Raw genomic sequence first — 22,828 nt, 5'->3', positions numbered from 1 at the left:
AGAAGATGTGGGGAGTTCCTGTTGTGGCTCAGTGGTCATGAACCCAACTGGTAGCCATGAGGATGCAGGTTCGATCCCTGGCTTCGCTCAGTGGGTTAAGGATCCAGCATTGCTGTGAGCTGTGGTGTAAGCTGCAGATGCAGCTCAGATCTGGTGTTGCTGTGGCTGTGGCACAGGCTGGCATCTGCAGCTCTGATTCAACCCATAGCCTTGGAACTTCCATATGCTGCTGGTGTGGCCCTAAAAAGATAAATAAATAAATAAATAAATAAGATGTGGCATGCACACACAAGCGTGCGCGTGTGCATGCAATGGAATACTACTCAGCCATGAAAAAGAATAAGAGTCTGCCATTTGCAACAACATGGATGGATATAGAGGGTATTATGCTTAGTGAAATAAGTCATATGGAGAAAAAAACAAATACTCTGTAAACACTTATATGTGAAATCTTAAAAATAAAATAAGCAAATGTAAATAATATAACAGGGAGTTCCCATTCCAGCTCAGTAGGTAAAGAACCCAACTAGTATCCATGAGGACATGCGTTCAATCCCTGGCCTCACTCAGTGGGTTAAGGATCTGGTGTTGCTGTGGCTGTGGCGTAAGCCAGCAGTGGTAGCTCCAATTAGACCCCTAGCCTAGGGACTTCCATATGTGGTAGATGCAACCCTAAAAACCAAAAAAAAAAAGTATATAGCAAAACAGAAACAGATATAGACAACAATCTCAAAGTTACCAGTGGAAATAGAGAAGGGAGAGGGAGAAGAGGGAGGCAAGATAGGGGTATGACATTAAGAGATACAAACTACTATATATAAAATACGTAAGCAATAAGGAAATATGGCCAGGGAAATATGGCCATTGTTTTGTAATAACTTTAAATAGAGTATAATCTATAAATCCATAAGTCTATAAAAATATTGAATCACTATGTTGTGCACCTGAAAATAATACAATATTGTAAGCCAACTGTACTTCAATTAAAAAAGGAAAAAGAAATAATAAATTCATCATATTTCCTTGAAAGAAGAAATAAGAAGATATAAATAGAGCAGAAAATGAAAGCCAAAAAAAGAATTAAATATGTCTATAAGATTCTTCTTGGGCTTCAATTTTTTTTATTTTGAATAAAATAATTTTTTATTTTGAATATTTACAATTTCTTTTTTTGTTTGTTTATTACTGGAATCTTTCTTTCTTTCTTTTTCTTCTTTTTGCTTTTATTTTTTTTCTACTGTACAGCATGGTGACCCAATTACACATACATGATTACAGTCTTTTTGGGGGGCTTCGAATTTGACCCTCAATTTCCTGGCCACCAAAGCAAAAAGTTGTTTAATCACCATTGGCAGGAACATTCTAATTTTCTTGTGGAAAACAAAGCTTTTCCTAACTAAGTTCTAGAGCAGTGATCCTCCCAGTGTGGTCCCTGGACCATCAGCATCAATATCACCTGGGAACTTGTTTAAAATGCAGATTCTGGAGTTCCCGTCGTGGCACAGTGGTTAACGAATCCGACTGGGAACCATGAGGTTGCGGGTTCGGTCCCTGCCCTTGCTCAGTGGGTTAACGATCCGGCGTTGCCGTGAGCTGTGGTGTAGGTTGCAGACGCGGCTCGGATCCCGCATTGCTGTGGCTCTGGCGTAGGCCGGTGGCTACAGCTCCGATTCAACCCCTAGCCTGGGAATCTCCATATGCCGCGGGAGCGGCCCAAGAAATAGCAACAACAACAACAAAAGACAAAAGACAAAAGACAAAAAAAATAAATAAATAAAATAAAATAAAATGCAGATTCTCAGGCCACACCTCAGTCAGACACTCTGGGCTGGGGTCCAGCACTCTGGGTTTTAAGAAGCCCTCATGGCACTTCTTAGGTAGCCAAGTTTGAGAACCACTGTTCTCAAGAAATACGGTTTTATATAAAGGGCTCTGAGCAATGCTCCTTTGGCAAATATGAGGAATTCAGGCAACAGCTTTCAATAAAAGCTGCAAACCTAAGACTAAAATGCAATTCAGCAAAAAAAAAAAGCAAAGACAAAGGCAAGAGGGCTAAGATGGCATAGCCCTTAACTGCCGAGTCAAGTGTCGCCTCTAACATATTCCTTCTTACGTGAGGTTTTAAAAAACCTAGCAAAGGCCACATGCAATAGTTCTGTATATTCCTAGGCAACTCTAATTCAGAATTTATTCCTTCTGCCCCTCTATTCCTCTCGCCATCTTCTGAGGTCGAAACCCTGAAACCATCTTTGGTATATCCCTCCCCCTCTTTCCCATAGCAGTTGCCACATCCCAGAGACACAACCTCTTCCTTCCCTTCTCATCATTCAATAATTCATTCATCAAACATTTCCTGAATATCTACTAGGTGGTGGTGTGAATTCATCAGGGAACATGATGGACAAAACATCCTTTCCTTCATGGAGCTTACTTTCTCTTTGCTGAGACGATAAAAAAAGATAAATAAGGGAAATACATAGTATGTTAGTGATGAGTGCTACGGTGAAAAGTAAAGGCGGGAAAGAGATAAGAAGCTTTGGAGAGGAAGGTAGAAATGTTTAAATAGGGAGGCAGAACATTCCCAGCATAGGAGTGGCATGTGCAAAGGCCCTGAGGTGAGATTGTCCTTGGCTTAGTTGAGGACAGTGATGAGCCCAATGTGGTTGAAGGAGAATGAACAAATGGAACTGCAAGAAAGAGAAGGAGTCCAAGGTAACCAAGGGTTTGATGGTAGCCCTTGTGGGTCACAGAGGGAGGGGACTCTTCTGTGAGTGAGATGGGAGACCACAGAAGCTTTGAGCAGAAGAGTGGCATTTCAACAGGATCTTTCTGGCTGCACAGTTGAAAGCAGCTGAAAGGGGACAAGGATAGAAGCCGGGAGACCAGTTTAGGAGGCTACTGTCCTTTCCGTCTCTACTAGGCAAAACCATCATCGCCTCTCCCCTGGGCTCCACCCACAGCTTTCTACCTAGGCCCCCTCCTTCCATTCCACTGCCCTCCCTCCCTAACCTACTTAATGGAGAGCTTGCCAAATGCTGCTCAGACCTCGACTCTCCCCATTCAGGACAAATTCAGGTAAAGGTAAGGACTCCAGCTCTCAATGCACAAGGTGGCCCTACCTCACCTTCCCAACCTCATCCGCCAGGCCTCCGCCATGCATATCCAACACACCAACCTTGATACGCTTGTAGAGCATTTTCAACTGCATCTGCATGGTCGGATCTGCTTGCCTTTGCTCTCTCTGACCGGAATACTCCCACCATCCCACCTCCCCCAACTGACATTCTCCCCATCTTCCAAGGTACATTGCAAATCCCATCTCCTCCATGAAACCATTCCTCATCCCTCAACTAAATGTTCCCTCAATTGCCTTCGACCCTCACACCACTGTGTCTCTCTTGGTTTTAGTCTTTAGTATATTTCCGTCTGTATGTGTCTTGTCTCCTTCAGCAGACTACAAGGTCTCTGAGGGCAAACCATGACTCATTCATCTTTGTCTCTGCCTCAGCTTGGAGTATGGCAGCTTCTACAGCGTGAATAGTTATTGAATTAAATGATGACAACAAAATCAAGTGATCAAAATTCTGTAACTTCCAATGGCCTCTTTTAATCAGTCCATCACCTCAGAATAACTATTTTACTTAGGATTATAATATATGGTACTCTAACACAGATGAAGTCTAGCAAAGTCTGTTATATTTTATGCTAATTAATAATGTTAAGCAATCAAGCTTAAAAAGGTTAAAAGCAGACACAAAAATAAAAATGCTCTGGGAGTTCCTGTTGTGGCTCACTGGGTTAAGAACTCTGACTAGCATCCATGAGGATGTAGGTTTGATCCCTGGCCTCGCTCCGTGGGTTAAGGACTGGCGTTGCCATGAACTGTGGTGTAGGTCCCAGACAAGCACGGATCCCGCGTTGCTGTGGCTGTGGTGCAGGCCGGCAGCTGTAACTCTGATTCGACCTCTAGCCTGGGAACTGCCATGTGCCTCAAGCGCGGCCCTAAAAAAACAAACAAAAAAAAGAACAAAAAAAATTCTTATGAATAACTGCCACCAAAATTTTATATTTAGGAAGATACCCGGCTACATTTGGAAGACCTCTAAAATGCTGAACCTCAAACCTCGGGAAAATTGATCCACTTAAATATTTTAACTGTTTATTTTTATTGGTAAGATGTCGCAGCACTCAATGCTAATCTCTTTATGGAAAGCTGATACAGACACACTAAAAATTCTGCTTTCTCCTTTGTGGTGTTTTGAAACAGTCTTATTCCTGCATAATTTATAATAATCTAGAAACACTGAGTCGAATTTCCCCAATGTCTATCATCAAAATGTGGAGGTGGAGGGTAGAAAGTAGTGTGTTTTCTTCTTGTGTTCTCTGAAATAAAACTTCTCAGAGAGCACCATTCTGTATGCCCCAAGTCATTTTTGCTTTAAGGGAATAAAAGGTACTAACATGGCTATATTTCCACCTCCTCTTTGAAGAAGCTAATATTGATGTACAAATTTTAAATATAAAATAAAGAATAAATGGAGCCCTGCTCCAGAAAACAGGACAAGGAAAAAGAAGATCTGAGAATCAAATTCAGATTTAACTCCCAATAAAGTCTTAGCAATCATTCTTTAACTCTAGACTTTAATAATGAACCTCAGCTGTGCAATACAAATTATGTCAATGGTGGAATGATTCTCAGAGATTTAATTGATTCTTCTGAAAATCAGATTAAGTATTAGACTGTCATTTCCTACAGGCGATAGGTGTTAGAAATAAACGGGGGCAAGACATATACGTATTAATTTTAAACACCGTAATCGAACATTATTCCAATATCATCAACATCATTTGAATAGTTTTTAGTAAAACATTATCACTTTATAATCAGGATTCCTTCCTAACAAGAGAGAGTATCTCTTGAAGTTCCAGACTAGACACAATGAGAGAATCCAGTGCAAGTGGAAGTAATAAAATAAACCATCTCTGTGTCCTAATCAGGAAGGTTAGCTACAGAAGTGAGATCAATCATCATAATTAAGGCATAGGGAGAAAAAGATGAGAATTTATCAGAAATCCTGACAAGAAAATGAGAATGAAAATGGATTTTGTAAACCAACTACCCATCACTGTCAAAAGACTCCTCTTGTTCTTTCCTCTAAAAGAAAACACCCCGAGCCATCAAATTGAGCACAGAAAAGATGGAAAACAACCGACAGCAGAACAAGAAGACATCCAAAAGAATCAGACATAGACTCAATTCTGAAAAATAATTTTTAAGTTCCATGATGGCTTCTATCACTTTTGAACCTGCATGCCTAAGTGAGCTTTCCCCCAGAAGCAGGTCCCCCCAAGTCAAGGATTCAAGTTCAAGTCGTTTCTTTGGGAGGTTCGGGAAACGATGGACTAGGAGCATGAATATGATACACGGGAGGAAAGGACAGCTTACAAAGGATGGAGAAACAAACCTTAGGACGGCCCCACCCATGAGGGGCTGGGCTGAGATGTTCATCAGCCATTGGTTAAGACTGCTTTAGGGGTGGGAGACCAGGGTGTTAATTCCTTGACTTTAGCAACTGCCTTCAGCAGGAGCCAAGCAGTTTTGCAGCCTCCAAAGGAGACTTCAGGCAAAAAGAGGACCCTCATCCTCCACCATGAAGACAGTAAGGTCCCAGAGGACAGATGGGACACTGAAAGCATCGTCCACACTGCCTCGTCTGCAAGAATTCCACGCCCATCGACGATGTGTTAGCCGTTGGCATTTATATCAGTCGCCTCTCTCCCTTTTCTCTACTATCCAATAGAGCATATATTTCGCATTCAAGCCAACCACTCCTAAGTTATAAAATATACAATTTTAGCTTATCCTTTATTTCTCCCCTTGAATCTACTCTACAGTCTCCATAAATTAAGACTTTATTCTTTAATTCTTTAACATCAACATTGCTCTCAACTGAGTTGCTAAAAAACAAAACAAAACACTCCCCCCCCCCAAAAAAAAACATTCCCTTAGTAGTATTATGGGCCATAACACATCTATGAAAAATGATGGACTGATCCATCAGGTAAGAGCTTAGGCAACACTACCACCCAAGGAATCTTTTATGTTAAGAGAGCAGAAGTAAATTTGGCAGTTCCAAAAATACACATTGTCCCAAAGTGATGGGGAGGAAGCAGAGAGGGCAAATCTAAAATTTCACTGGGAAGAAGCATTTCTAATGAAAGGTTACTTCACTGCTTTGAACGAATAGTCTTTAAGAAGAATCCAATCTAACCATGTGAGGCTGCAGAGACAGTTCCAAAATATATGACTTCCTCCTAGGCCTAGAAGGTTCCTCTTTGCCTTTACTGTGGGTGTAGTCAAAGTGAGATGACCTATATGCCTAGATAAATTTTACTGAGAACAACTTACGATGTAAGCACTTGATAAATGTCATGCTTCATAATTTTAAGAAATCAATTCAGAGAACTCAGGAAATAGGCAGGAACTAATGAGAATTTAGATTAAAGGGATTTATTGCTACTCAACAGAGATATTGAATACAGAACAAGATGGCCTGGTTAAGATTAATTTAAGTTGTTTAGATTTACAATTGCCTAATCTAGCTTTAATGAAGTCGTTATTTTTAAGATAAATAAAAATGAAAAAATAGGAGTTCCCGTTGTGGATCAGAGGGTTAAGAACCTATGCACGAGGATGTGGATTTGATCCCTGGCCTCACTCAATGGGTAAAGGATCTGGCGTTGCTGTGAGCTGCGGTGTAGGTCACAGACATGGCTGAGATCCCAAGTTGCTATAGCTGTGGTGTAAGCTGGCATCTATAGTTCCAATTTGACCCCTAGCCCAGGAACTTCCCTGTGTCACAGGTGCAGCCCTAAAAAAAAAAAGAAAAAGAAAAGAAAGAATAGAATAGAAAAGAAAAGAAAATAGACCAATACACATCACTGAAACTCTCTGGATGTTCTTCCGCTGGGTTTGTAGAACCGTCTCCTGGCTACCCCTCTCCATGGCCATTTACAAGCCTTTCATAAGAGCCACTGCTGAACGAGAGCCCTTCCCAGGGGTAGGTGTGGACCAGGCCACACTCCCAAACACACGGTTCCCTGAGACAAACCATCCATTGTATAATGCAATAAGTATTCAAAAAATCAGACATCCCTAATTACAGTCTTCAACTTGAGATTCTAAATCAGTGCTTCTCAAGCTGTGAGGAAGGATCTTTTTTTATTATTATTATTTCCAATCTATTGTTACTAACTTTTTTGCAAGATACATCAAAGATGAGGTGTTAGAAAATGAATTTCTTAAAACATACAAAATTTAAGCCCAATTCATTACTGTTGTGATTAGATTCAACAGACACAAAATCACTCTGTCAAATTTCTTTCCTTTTTTTTTTTTTCCTTCTTGCTTTTTAGGGCTGCACCCGTGGCATATGGAAGTTCCCAAGCTAGGACTTCGAATTAGAGCTGTAGCAACGCCAGATCCCAGCTCCATCTGCAACCTACCCCACAGGTCACGGCATTGCCAGATCCTTGACCCACTGAGCGAAGCCAGGGATTGAACGTGCATCCTCATGGATACGAGTTGGGTTCTTAATCCACTGAGCCACAACGGGAACTCGTCAAATTTCTTTTTAAAAGTTTCTGAGCACTTACGCTCACTTTCAGCCCGCTTCTTGTCCCAGGTCAGTAACTGCTGGTGGACAACACTGGCCTGGGACCGCAGTTTGAGTAGCACTGATTTGAAGAGCGATGCACGTATTTATTCAAAAGATATACTTTACCTCTGACATCTTTTCCAAATCCTATAGAAGAAACTTTTTTGTCCGCTTGTTCACAACTGTTTGGTTTCTCCTTCACAACATCATCATCGCCAGCAACATTAGCAGAATATTTTCTCTTTTTCTTTTTCTTGTGTCGAGGCGGAAGCTTTTTTGGAAAAGTAAACATTGGGAATATCACAAGAAACATTGCAATGGCACAAAGGAGGAATCCACTCCACCTAAAAAATCGGGAAATGTGAATAGCATTTATGCTTTTGCATAACGAGTAAGAACAAATTAGCAAAGTAGTGATAAATTTCCCCAGAGAGAACTTTCTACCTTGGTCAACTGTGCAGCAGTAAGACAGGGAACCTGAGAAATAGAGGAATATTCCCTTTCTGGGGTATGAATGAGAAATCTACCCAATAATTACACTAATCAGCAGCCTGACTAGAACTTCATTCAAGTATTTCTGAGCACACCTATGTCAGTTCTGCTTATTAACGTTGTTAGTCCTACTACAATGTGCATTTTTTAATAAATCCCGACAGCTCCTAAATTTAATAGAAAAATAATATAGGGCGTTCCCATCGTGGCTCTACAGTAAGGAACCCAACTAGGATCCATGAGGCTGCTGGTTCGATCCCTGGCCTTGCTCAGGGGGTTAAGGATCCAGTGTTGCCATGAGCTGTGGTGTAGGTCACAGACGTGGCTCGGATCCCGAGTGGCTATGGCTGTGGCGTAGGCTGGCAGCTGCAGCTCCAATTCGACCCCCAGCCTGGGAACTTCCATATGCCACAGGTGTTGCTCTACAAAAAGAAAAAGAAAGAAAAATTACAAGCAATTCCAAGAAATGCAAGGATGTACATAGTTAATTGTTAGATCACATGGTATAGAAGATGAATGCTATAAAAATTCAGAGGGAACATCAACGTGTCAGAAAACCTCCAGGGAGAAGTAGAAATGAGCAATGTCAAACTGAGATTCTGCCTTTAAACTCATCTGATGTTGCCATGCTACAGAAACTAGGAAGCAAATAGAGTAGATCTCAAATTCTAGCCTTGTGCTAAAGCATGTGTTAAGGCCTTAGGCTTCTGCCTGCATAATTCCCCAAGGGCAACTTTTCAGTCCCCTTTCAACCTTTTCTTAGCTAAGAGATCCCTACTTCTGCCTAACATGGCCACCACCTTCCAACTAGGATTCCTTAACTTCAAACTCTGCCCTCAAAGCTTCCAAGTTCATAAATGCTGAGATTCAGGCTCTGTATCAACACATTTCTAGCGGTTGTTATCAGAATGCAAACAGCATTCTAAGCATTCATGCTGAATACAACCCGGTAAGAATACAGATCAACTGCAAAGAAAATGTGTTTTTTAAAAATAAGTATTTCCCTTAAAATGCTGTTATCAGCTGCTAAAGGTCACAGTTTAGCTGAGAGAATGATTCCTAGAACCCATCATTAATAATCCAGTGTGATATTTTCAGACACTTAATTTTATATTGTTATTAAATTTAGATTCTAAAACAATCAGAAAAACATTTTATTTTCAGAAGACTGCTCAGGGCCAACTTCCAGCAATTTCAATTATTCAGTGTATAATCATGAACCTCTTGGCTGACATTGAAAAAACCAAGCCCCTGACTCCCTTTCATGAACCATTACTCAGAGATTATTCAGGAAAAGAGAACAGTTAGGTATATTGACTAAGACCTCCACCGTGGACTCAGTTTTTTATCCCGCTCTCACTGACTCTGAGGCTTTTGGCAAGGATTCAATCACTGACCATCAATTTCCTCATCTGCAAAATGGGCAAATTCTTTGTGACCTCATATGGTTGTTAAAAGTCCTAAATGAAAATGTAAAGCTCTCAGTATAATGCTTGGCACATAGTAACCACCCAACAAATATCATTCAGTCCTTCCTTTATATATTGACTGAAAAATCTGTCCTTACCACTAGGCATCATTGAAAAATAACATTGTGTCAAATAACTGTCTTTGTTCAAGGTAGAAGGCTGTTACAAACAGGGTTACTCAATGAACAAAATCCATTTTCAAAGAGACCCCTATTGGAATTTCCCTTGTGGAGCAGAGTTTAAGGATTCAGCATTGTCATCACAGCAGCTCAGGGCACTGCAGTGGTGAGGGTTTGATCCCTGTCCAGGAAATTCCACTTGCCACAGGCATGGGAAGGAAAAATAAGGACATAGAATATCCATGGGATGTTCATAGATATATTTTGATAATCTAATTTTCTGAGAATTTAAAAAAATTCCTTACTCTAAATCATTTTAGAACTGCAAAGAAAATAGTAGTTTAGACCGAAAGTCTCACTATTGATCAAGAACATAAAATTCCTTGGACAGAAGATCTAAGCAGATATTTCTCCAAAGAAGGCAGACAGATGAAAAGCACATGAAAAGTTCCTCAACATCCCCATTATTAGAGAAATGCAAATCAAAACTGCAATGAGGTATCACCTCATAACAGTTAGAACGGCCATCATCAAAAAGCCTACAAACAATAAATGCTGGAGAGTATTCTGTGATAATGTATATGGGAAAAGGATCTGAGAAAGAATGGATATGTGTATATGTATGGCTCTGTTGTACAACAGAAATTATCACAACATTGTGAATTAACTACACGCCAATAAAACTTTTAAAAAAAAATGCTGGAGAGGGTGTGGAGAACAGGGAGCCCTCCTACACTGTTGGTGGGAATGTAAGTTGGTACAACGATTACGGAAAATAGTATGGAGGCTCCTCAAAAAACTAAAAATAGAACTACCATATGATCTAGCAATCCCACTCCTGGGCATATATCCAGAGAAAACCATAATTAGAAAAAATGCATGCAACCCCAATGTTATTGCAGCACTATTTACAATAGCCGAGACATGGAAGTAACTTAAATGTCCACTGACAGGGGAATGGATTAAGGAGATGTCGTACATATATACAATGGAATATTACTCAGCCATAAAAAAGAACGAAATAATGCCATTTGCAGCAACATGAATGGACCTAGAGATTCTCATACTAAGCGAAGTAAGTCAGACAGAGAAAAAGATATCATATGCTATCACTTATATGTGTAATCTTTAAAAATGCTACAAAATTAGCTTATTTACAAAACAGAAACTGACTCACAGACTTCAAGAACAAGTTTATGGTTACCAAAGGGGAAAGGGGGGATGGGAGGGATAGGGTAAGATCTTGGGACTGGCATATGCACACTATTGCATAGGGATGGATGGTCGACAGGGACCTGCCATATAGCACAGAGAAATATGCTCAGTAGTCTGTGGTCACTTCCATGGGAATGGATACAAGTATATGTAGAACTGAATCACTTTGCTGTGCAGCAGAAATTAACACAACATTGTAAATCAACTATACTTCGATTAAAATTTTTTTAATTTTTTTAAATAAATAAATACTTTTAAAAAGAACATAAAATTCCTGTGTGATTCCCCTACAGCTGAAAAGGGAACTCCCTTTTGTCTGATTTGAAAATTCTGCCAGGCCAGGCTCATCTAGATCTTAGCACTTCCATCTTCAAAGAGTACTCACTTTAAAAAAAAAAAAAAGAAAGGGAGTTCCCGTTGTGGCTCAGTGGTTAATGAATCCGACTAGGAACCATGAGGTTGTGGGTTCGATCCCTGGCCTTGCTCAGTGGGTTAAGGATCTGGCATTGCCGTGAGCTGTGGTGTGGGTTGCAGATGCCGCTCCGATCCTGTGTTGCTATGGCTGTGGTGTAGGCCGGTGGCTACAGCTCCGATTAGACCCCTAGCCTGGGAACCTCCATATGCTGTGAGAGTGGCCCAAGAAATGGCAAAAAGACAAAAAAAAAAAAAGAAAGAAAGAAAGAAAAACAGCACTTAACTTATGAAAATAGCAAGTGTCCTATAATTTAATTAGTATTTATTTATTGCTTAGAAAGTCGTGTTAAATGTTATTCCCACATACAAGTTATGAGGTTACTTTTTAAGGAAACACAGAACACAATTGAAGAAACTTTATTTATTTATTTATTTATTAGAGCTGCACCCACAGCATATGGAAGTTCCCTACACCACAGCTCACGGCACTGCCAGATCCCCAACCCACTGAGCAAGGCCAGGGATCGAACCTGCAACTTCATGGATACTGGTTGGCTTCATTACTGCTGACTCATGATGGGAACTCCCAAGAAACTCTTTAGAAAGAAATTATTTTGATACTAGTTTCTCATAATGAAATAAACTCTCTGATCCTGTGTTGCTGTGGCCGTGGTGTAGGCTGGTGGCTACAGCTCTGATTAGACCCCTAGCCTGGGAACCTCCATGTGCTGCAGGAGCAGCCCTAGAAAAGGCAAAAAGACAAAAACAAATTCTTTTAATTTAAAATAAATAAATAAAAGGTACAGAAGAGATGATGAAAGCTATGATTAAAGCACACAGGAAAGCCCCAATCCTGCCACATCCCCCTTTTCCTTCACTCTGCTGTGAAGACAACAGCCATCTCAATCCTAAAGAATGTGGACTGACTGATGTTCCTGACCCTCCAGTGTTAGTTTCTGCTGGTGCGATAACAAATCAGTGCACTCTGCGTGGCTTAAGACGGCACATAGGTATCACCTTCTAGTTCTGGAGGTCAGAAAACACAGGTTGGCAGGGCTGCATTCCTTCTGGAAGCTTGGGGAAGAACCGGTTGCTAGCTTCTGCAACCCACCTGCATTCCTTGGCTCGAGGTCCCTTCCTCCATCCTTCAAGGTACATCACCCACTTCAGTCATCAGATCTCCTTCTCTTCCTCTGCCTCTCTCTTTCCCACATAAGGACCCTTGTAATTTTCCTGGACCCACTTGGATCAACCAGGATAATCTTCCCATCTCAAGATCCTAAACTTATTGACTTTGGCAAAGTCCTCTTGCCATGTAAAGCTGACACATTCATAGGTTCTGGGGATCAGGAAGTGGATATCTTTGCGGATTATTTTTCGGCCTACCACCCCCTCCCAGGTGACATGTGGCTGTTTTTCATCTTCCCATTGGGGAAATTTTTATTTTAACTACTAGGGGTCTATGACCCTAATGATCAAAATAACAAACGGAATGAAATATTTAGTAAACAATTCTTACCAGTTTCCAATGAAACGAGGATCATTCTGGTTAAGGTGAACAGGATTTCTGGGATCAACATAAAAACCAATAAGAAGTCCACCTAATAAATATCCCACTGCAGGACCAAGCGCTCCCATGACATACATGATGGCTGAGAAGACAGAAAGGGAAAAGCTAAATATAACATTGTGTTATTTGCTTCAGTAGTTTTCTAATTTCAGTCATACTAGGCATATGTCACAGTTAAACCCAGTTAACAACTTCCGAAAACAGAGAACTTTAGAGATTCTGTCTAGGTTGACATTTGGGTTTCAAACCATGTCCTTTATTTAACTGTTGTCTGTTGTCCCCTTCGAACATCAGAGTCTTTTTGGAGACCCAGGCTGGTTATTGAGGCAGTCACTGCATAACCAAGAGAGGATAACAGGTAGCCTCAAGATGAGAAAAAGAGGAGTTCCCGTCGTGGCACAGTGGTTAATGAATCCGACTAAGAACCATGAGGTTGCGGGTTGGATCCCTGGCCTTGCTCAGTGGGTTAAGGATCCGGCGTTGCCGTGAGCTGTGGTGCAGGTTACAGACCGTGGCTTGGATCTGGTGTTGCTGTGGCTCTGGCGTAGGCTGGTGGCTACAGCTCCGTTTCGACCCCTAGCCTGGGAACCTCCATATGCCGCAGTGCGGCCCAAGAAACAGCAAAAAGAAAAAAAAAAAAAGATGAAAAAAAGAAAAAAGTAGCTGTCACTCTTCCCAGCTGGAAGATTCTAACAGATTGAGGGAACTCAAGGACAGTTTTGCCATGAAGTTGGATCCAACTGAATTACGAAAGCTACTTAAGCACTCTCAGATCCCTAATATTTTCAAGTCAAGTTTTGTTAGTTTTTTTTTTTTTTTTGGACTGTTTGTTTGGCTACCTCTGCAGTATATGAAAGTTCCCTCAAGAGGGATAGAATCCCAGCTGCAGCTGCAACCTACCCCACAGCTGCAGCAGCGCCAGGCCAGGGATCAAACTCAGCAGTGACCAGAGCCCACTGCAGAGACAATACCGGTTTCTTTCACCCACTGTGCCACAGCAGAAACTCCTCGAGTCACAACTTTAAAATTAAAGAAGACCTCACAGCATTTGGCTTACTGTTAACTGAGGAATCTTACTTGAGGATTAATAAATCTCTTTAAATGACATGAGTGAGAAAGTCCAAATGGAAATTCACAGACAGCTGAATTAGAAAAACGGTTAAAGCATTTGTCCAGAGGGGGTGGAGGGTTTACTGTCAATAGATCAGAAAGTTTGTCATTCTGTCCAAAAACGTGGCCACCAAAATGGGCTGATAGCAAAAAATAACAACAAATTCACTGTCATTTCGTTATATTGCTTTTAATGCTGTGATTTAGAATTTTTAAATAAATAATATATTGCCAATGTTGTAAGCTTGAGGTAAAATATGAAATTCCTTGAAAGTCATAGAAAAATCTAGCAACACTCCAAACACATTTTTCTCCCTGTTGAAACGTAGTTATTTGGGGACAAGCCAATAAACACTTTTAAGATACCACTGTGTGCAAGATATGATAAACTCAGGTGATACCTGCTTCTCATTCTGCTGCTATCATGAAACCACAGAATTAAATAAGTGATTTGTCATATCCTTTAAATAGTACCTATTTACCAGAAAGCAAATTTGGACTAATCAGAATAGCTTCACCTGACTTTATCAGCTGCACCTAAATAAACATTGAATAATCTTCTACTTCCTGTTACTTATAACTACAGACAGTAATTTAACACCTGCTCACACTTTTCTCACCATCTCACAAGAGAAAGCACAGTGTTTATTTATTTTACAGGATCATCTGCTTGTAACAAAAAGATATTAGGTCCTTCGACTTCTCCATCTGTGTTTGGAAATGGAGAACAGAGGCACGCAAGTAATTGGCATTCTTTTGGAAGCATGCTTTTAATAAAATAAAATTCGAATTTTGATAAATATCTTGTTAACCTCTCTGCTTAGAGCCTCACGCAGAACTCAAGCATAGAAAGGACTTCTTCAGTTCCAGGTATTCCCATATGCACGCAAAGATAAAATATGTGTTTACACCTCCGGGCAAAAGAGCGCCATTTACAACTTCAAACTGTAATGAGGCCAAAATGTGACATGAATCATCTCCCTAAAATAGTTCTTCTGGCATGAAAAAGACTGTCTTACAAACACAGACAGGGGAAGAGGGTATTTCCACCATACTGTTTATGCCTGGGCACTTGACTCCAGCCTCTCGAGCACCAAGAAGCCATGCGCGGGCTGTGTGCTGGCTGGACCACGCATTAGCCAGAGAATGGAAAACCAATTTAAAGAACATTCACCGAGAAACCTTACCTGCTTTATGAACGAGAGATTAAGCTTTTAAAACACAGCTATGTTATCAGAAGAATTCACTGTTATTATATAGCAAACAATGTTAAATCCAGTGGAATCATTCTCCTTAACAGAAATACACATACGTACACCTACTGATGTATATCTATGTAACTATACTATGTGCTCTACTATATAACACGGTACAGTAACTATACTACACACAAAAATGCATGTTTATATGTATTGATAATATATATCACTGAGTATATATGTACATATAATAACTCACTGACATGGTCCCATTTAGTACGTAAATCATTCTAGCCACTGAGTTAACATTTATTAATTCTTTAATTAATGGCACTCATTTGGAGCTTATTAGAGGAGCAAACTGTTGAAGTAAATCCAACCATTCACTCTTCCAGTCAAAAATTCCCAATGGGCCCCCACTGCCTAAAGAAAAAAACTCTCCCTGGAGTTCAAGGGCGGGACAAGTTGGCCTCTTGCTGCCATTTCTTAAAACCTACTGCCTGTATTCAAGACTCTGTGCAGACTGACTCAGAACAGGCCTGGGCAGAACCAGCTCCCTTCCTTTGTGGCTCCCATGGTGCCTCCTGGCCTTTTTCTATCTGAATTCTTCCCATTCTTCAAGGCCCAACCATGTCCAGCACTGACCATCCTCCCCATAGACAATATGGTCTATTCCAGGGGCCGCCACAATTTTTCATTGCACGCCCCTATCGGTAAAAGGTTTTCAGCATTTACCGTCAGTGTTCTTTTCAGTAAAGTACTGTGTATGTGCCATTAGTCCCTGTCACAGCTCCAATCTCTATCAGTAAATCTTACTAATTCCACCATTAAGTCCTGCCCAATATGCAGCTCTGTACCTTAACCCTGGTCCAAGCCCCCAGCATCCCTCACCTGGAAAATGGCTCTGGGCCCTCCTGCTGGCATCTGTGCTTCCATCCTCACTTCCCTCCAATGTATGCTCAACCCAGCAGCCTGACTGACCCTCTAGAAACACCAGCCAGATCACATCACCTCTTGGTTCACACCCTCCAGTCTCTTCCCATTGCACTCCCGGTGAAAAAGCCAAAGTCCTTGTACGTGGCTCCAAGGACCTGTCCACACCCTTGTCCCACCTCTTCTTACTTCTCCACCAGCTCTCCAGCCCTCTTCTGCTCACCGGGCCCTGGGCTCACTGACCTCACTCTTCTCATCCCTCCAGGCAGGTTCCTGTTAGGGTGTTAGTACTTGCTCTGCATGTGTGTGTTTGTGTGTGGGAGGGAGTGGGAATGCTCTGCTCTGTGTGTGTGTGAGTGTATGTGTGTGAGTGTGTGTGTGGGAGGGGGTGGGAATGCTCTGCTCTAGGTGTGTGTGTGTGTGAGTGTGTGTGTGGAATGCTCCGCTTTGGGTGTGTATGTGTGTAATACTCTGGTGTGTGTGTGTAATACTCTGTTTTGTGTATGTGTGTGTGCATGTAATACTCTGCTCTGGAGGGTGTATGTGTATGTATAATACTCTGCCCTGTGTGTGTGTAAAATGCTCTGCCCTGTGTATATGTGTGTATAATACTCTGGTGTGTGTGTGTGTGCGCGCGCGCGTGTGCATGAGTAATACTCTGCTGTGTGTTCGTAATGCACTGCTGTGTCTGTCTGTCTGTCTGTCTGTGGAGTGCTCTACCCCCAGACAGCCACATGATTCACTCCCTGAGTTCCTCCAATAGTCCCTCTGTCCCTTCTCACCAATCCTCAGCCACACTCTCTAAACATTTACAACTCTTGCCCCCATTCTTCCCACCCTTTCTCTGCTATATTTTTCTCCTTAACACATATCATCACCCAAGACGCTGGCTATTTCCTTGGTTCCTCTTGCTTGTCACCTGTCCTCCCCAACTAAAACGCAAGCTCCAGGCGAGCGGGCACTCCTGGCGGGGCGCTCACGGCTGCATCCCCCATAGCCAGTAGCATAAGGGGCATCGAGCTCACTCTCCTTATCCATTATCTTCCTCACCGCATTGGGTCTGAATCCTCTACGCATCGCAACAGTAGACGTCAGTGGTAAAATTCTCCCTCGGTGTCTCACATCTCTTGAGATACTGGCTAATGACATGGATGTCAGTCCACATTTCATAGAGTGAACTTGATCATTTCATGGCTTTTGACTATTGTCCATCAGCTGTGATTCGAGCATCACTGCTTTTCTCTCATGAGAAGGAGCTTGTATTAGGAAGACAGGCTATTCAATGAGCTAGAAACATAAATAGAAGTACCATTTTTTCTCCCTGCCCCCTCCACGATGGTCTCACACACACTTTCAGTTATGCACAAGTCCCTTTTATGGGAATGCTGGACCCATTCCATCCTTCTGAGATGAAATACACCCTGCTCTTTACTTCTCCATATCTCTTCATATATGTATATCTTCTCTTCTTTTTTTTTTTTTTTTGGTTTTTGGGTGGTTTTGTTTTTTGTTTTTTGGGGTTTTTTTTTTTTGCCTTTTCTAGGGCTACTCTCGCAGCATATGGAGGTCCAGGCTAGGGATCTAATCAAGTTACAGCTGCTGGCCTACTCCAGAGCCACAGCAACACCAGATCCAAGCCACGTCTGCGACCTACACCACAGATCACAGCAACGCCAGATTCTTAACCCACTGAGCAAGGCCAGGGATCGAACCCGCAACCTCATGGTTCCTAGTCAGATTCGTTAACCACTGCACCACGACGGGAACTCCTGTATATCTTCTAAATAAGATTCCACAAGGTTACAGTAGCTCTTCAACCTTGACAGTAGGAACCTTGTCATATATAGTACTCTCTCATCTTTTTTTTTTTGTCTTTTTGTCTTTTTTGTTGTTGTAGTTGTTGTTGTTGTTGCTGTTGCTATTTCTTGGGCCGCTCCCGCGGCATATGGAGGTTCCCAGGCTAGGGGTTGAATCAGAGCTGTAGCCACCGGCCTACGCCAGAGCCACAGCAACGCAGGATCCGAGCCGCGTCTGCAACCTACACCACAGCTCACGGCAACGCCGGATCGTTAACCCACTGAGCAAGGGCAGGGACCGAACCCGCAGCCTCATGGTTCCTAGTCGGATTCGTTAACCACTGCACCACGACGGGAACTCCCTACTCTCTCATCTTTAAAGCTCAGACTCCAACCTCCAACTCCAACCCCACCTTCGGTTCTTCCTAATTGTGTGAAGTGAGCAAGTTGTTTAACCTCTCTGAACCTCAGTTTCCTCATCTGTAAAACTGAGATGGTAAAAATACTTCTTCATAGGGTTGTTATAGTCATTAAATGGGTCCAATCTTGTAAAGTATAGGGACTGTCTGGTACAAAATGAGGGCTACAGAACACTATTCTGGGTTTTATTGTTATTATTATTATTTTGTATTAACAGATGCACATAGTTTGGAGTTTGGGCATGGGAGGCCTTCGATAAATATTTATGAGTTGGTTATATATCTGTATTAACCATATCTTTTGTTTTATGTATTCTTGTGCTTTGACATCTAAGGATTTTCAAACCCTGGAAGAACAGCCCCTCCCAGGACCAGCCACCCCCTAGAGATGGCGAATAGCTCCAAAAGTGAGAGTGCAGTTTTCAAATGCAAACCAACCAATGTGGAGCTCACACCCCAGCTGCTTCTTTTATCGGCTCTACACCCGGGGCCACTATCCCCTGCCCTAGTCACCCCAGGGCCAGGTACAGACAACTAGGGACAGCATCCAAACCCAGAGCCCACTGAAATTATTTGCGTGAATTGCTTTTTGTTTCCTTAAATACTGGACATATGGAGTTCCCCCGTGGCTCAGAGGGTTAAGAACCCAACATAATGTCTGTGAGGATGTGGGTTCGATCCCTGGCCTTGGCTCAGTGGGCTAAGGATCTGATGTTGCCATGAGCTGTGGTGCAGGTCATAGACACAGCTTGGATCCTGCATTGCTATGGCTGTGGTGTAGGCCGGCAGCTGCAGCTCTGATTCGACCCCTAGCCTGAGAACCTCCACATGCCACAGGTGCAGCTGTTAAAAAAAAAAAAATACTAGACATAAAATGGGCACATAAATATGGATCTCCATATTTACATGCCATTGGGATGCTTATCACCTGCAATTTGGGAACTATTTCTACATTCTTTTTTAATTGAAGTGACATTGGTATATAACATTATAGAAGTTCCATTATATTTAGAGTTCTACTGCAGCATGCTCACCACCAAAATGTTTAGTTTCCATCCATCACCACATTTTTCCTGCCCGCCCCTTCCTCTCCATTCTGGTAACTACTCTGTCCTCTGTATCTAAGTGTTTGTTTGCCTTTGAATTGGTTTTGTCATTCATTTTTTTTCTTTATTATATTCCACACCTGAGTGAAATCATATGGCGTCTGGCTTTTTCTATCTGCCTCATTTCCTTCCATCATAACCTTGAGGTCCAGATGGATACTGGTCAAAAATGGCAAGATTTCTCCTTTTGATTTGGCCGAGTTGTATCCCACTGCAGACATATCTGCATCTTCTTCGCCCACGCATCCATCAGTGCAACCTTAGGCTGCTTCCACAGCTTGAGAACCCACTGAAATTATTCAGACCAGCCAATCCTAAATCCACTTACCCCACTTCACCCATTGCTTCCTGGCGAAAGCACAGTAAAGGCTCCAGCCCACAATTCCTCCCTCCACCTCCTGAAATAGGCCCTGGTGCTTCCTCATGTGGATTTGTATGTGCCCCTTCTTGGCAACTGTGACAAGCAATCTGTCTTTTCAACGGCAATTTGTCCTAATCCCTTGGCCTCACCAACCTCAAATTGGAGTTCCCGATGTGGCTCAATGGTTAACGAATCTGACTAGGAACCATGAGATTGTGAGTTCGATCCCTGGCCTTGCTCAGTGGGTTAAGGATCTGGCATTGCTGTGAGCCATGATGTAGGACACAGATGCGGCTTGGATCCCAGGTTGCTGTGGCTGTGCTGTAGGCCGGCAGCTACAGCTCCAATTAGACCCCTAGCCTGGGAACCTCTATGTGCCGCAGGAGCGGCCCTAGAAAAGGCAAAAAGACAAAAAAAAATTTTTCTATTAATACACTTGTTCTACTTTAGAACAATACCATGGCTAAAGAAGGACTATATCCCTTATTCCGCACCCCGTGCCTCTGGCTTCTCCTCTGTCTGGATCTGCTTCCTCACAGACACAGAGAGTCCCTACCACTTGCTCATTAGTCACGGGCTTAGAGACTGGACCCCTTGCTGTCACCTTACTCTTCCTCTCTGCCATCTCTTCACGGCTCATCTACCACTTCTGTCCTCACTTGACCCCTAGCCTGTCTCCTGGAGTTTGGATATCATTTCTCTCCTGACGCTGCCTTCAACTTGCCCAGTCAGCAAGCAGATGTTTTCCAGTAACATCCCCTCAGGCCTGAGCCATCCCCAAAGTCTCCTCTTTTTCTGTGTGCCGGCTGTGTGGTCACTCCCTAGTCCTTTTCACTAGAACATGGTGTTTCTTTTTTCTTTTCTTTTTCTTCTTTTTTTTTTTTTTCTTTGCTTTTTAGGGTTGTACCTACAGCTGCCGGCCTGCACCACAGCCATAGCAATGCCAGATCTGAGCTGCATCTGTGACCTACACCACAGCTCATGGCAACACCAGATCCCCAACCCACTGAGCAAGGCTAGGGATCGAACCTTCGTCCTCATGGATACTAGTCAGAATCGTTTCTGCTGCGCCACAATGGGAACTCCCAAACATGGTATTTCTTGCTGGACCCATGACTCTCTGGCCCTCATGTGTGACCCTTCCCATCCTTCAAAGCCTGGTTCCTTCCTGAGGGCCCCTCTGACCACAGGAATGTCTTTCCTTGAAGGTCACATCACTGTCCTCTCTACCAGGTGCTAATTACTGCTACACCCCACTCATCACCTTTTTATCTTTCCAGCTAGGCTAGACACTTCTGGAAGAAGGCAACATGAACTACCCATCTCTGAATCTCCCCCAAGACCTAAAACACAAAACAATTCACACAGGGAGCACGGAAGCCAGTGCAGTGCAGCATACATGACCTTGGAGTCAAACTGCCCCAGGTTAAACTCCCACTTCCCTGCCTTTGTGCAACAGCAAAAGTGATTTAACCTCATAGTTCCCCTTACAGCTCAGCGGTAACGAATCTTACTAGTATTCCTGAGGATGTGGGTTTGATCCCTGGCTCCGCTCACTGGGTTAAGGATCTGGCGTTGCTGTGAGCTGTGGTGTAGGTTGCAGACGCAGTTCGAATCTGGTGTTGCTGGGGCTATGGTATAGGCTGGCAGCTACAGCTCCACTTCAACCCCTAGTAGCCTGGGAACTTCCATATGCTGCAGGCATGGCCTTAAAAAGAAAAAAAAAATGATTTAACCTCTCTTTTCTCTAAAAATGGACATTAAATAAAATTAGGCACATAAAGTGCATAGTTATATAATAAATACAAGAAATTCGAAGTTGTATTTTTATGTGCTGAAGGATTATTTATCCACTCCCTAATAAATATTATTAAATATTAACTTTGTATAGATCAAACATACATTATTTAACAGAAGACATACCTAACAGCTTTGGAGTACCTGAGAAAATGACCTTTTCTGGAATCACTGTTTTTGATAATGGGCCAGGCAGATGGGAGTGGGAGGAGAGACTGTCTAGATCTTTCCTTCCTCATAGAAGGACAGAATAGCACATCTTTCTGAAGCTGAACATATGTCTAGATCTGTCCTTCTCCTTCATCAATAATCTTCAGGGATTTTCCAGGGATATAAAATATAACATGGATTCACAGCAGAGAACACTCTCAAGAGCGCAAAAAGTCACAATTTTTTAAGAATCAACCACAATCCCTACCATCTGAATAACAATGGTAATAAATACACTGTAATATTCGTATACTGTATAAACTTTTTAAGTAGCTGGCATTGTATAGTACTTGTTGTATAATTGTAATATGAGAGCACTTGTTTAAAATGTTTTTCACGTAATAGCTCCGACATTTCCTATGTTGATAAATATTTTTTTCTAGAACATTCGTTACGGCTAAATCGTGTGTTACCCTACAATAACCATGGCTATGACCCACTTCACTCAATCATCCCTTCCAGATGCCAGCTCTTTGCCATCACAGCTGTCGGACTGGGGTTATTCCCCTGATGACTGTAAGACCGATTTGGAGCTCTGTTATGTGTGTGCTGCCTTGAATCAGACAGTCACAGCCCGAGGATTATAACCCCGGCTCCAAACCCAGCAGAGCCATGTATTTTGCACCGTTCAGAAGCCACACTTGATGGGAAAGGGCCCCTTTCATGGGAAGAACCAGCTCTTCACCTTAGATTTGAATATCACGGCTGGTTCAGCAGAGACCACCTCCCCAGTTTCTAGCCTGTGTTGCTGTCATTTAACTTTCACAAGCTGTGTCACCTTCAGATCTCCCATTTCAATTTCCTCCCTAAATTACTTTTTACCCTATTCTGTGATCACTGACGCTTTTTACATTAAAGCCCGCTAACTTCTATTTTTAATCCCATTACCTTCCATTTTCAGCATTTGTCCTGTAGACAGAACCTTTATAATCTAGTATCCCTTTTACTTTTATATCATAA

The 22,828-nt window shown here is 42.2% G+C and overlaps 1 protein-coding gene across 1 annotated transcript in view; it reads right to left on the bottom strand.

The window, feature by feature from the left end:
* SLCO5A1 (solute carrier organic anion transporter family member 5A1) overlaps positions 1–22,828 on the bottom strand; it is a 141,450-nt gene that overhangs the window by 66,221 nt on the left and 52,401 nt on the right. The window contains 2 exon segments of the mRNA XM_047782862.1: positions 7,785–8,002; positions 12,887–13,019. Coding sequence (XP_047638818.1) covers positions 7,785–8,002; positions 12,887–13,019 — 351 coding nt within the window.

This window comes from Phacochoerus africanus, chromosome 6, assembly GCF_016906955.1.
Source record: "Phacochoerus africanus isolate WHEZ1 chromosome 6, ROS_Pafr_v1, whole genome shotgun sequence".
Classification (NCBI taxonomy): Eukaryota; Metazoa; Chordata; class Mammalia; order Artiodactyla; family Suidae; genus Phacochoerus; species Phacochoerus africanus.
This window is presented reverse-complemented; position numbering and strand designations above follow the sequence as displayed.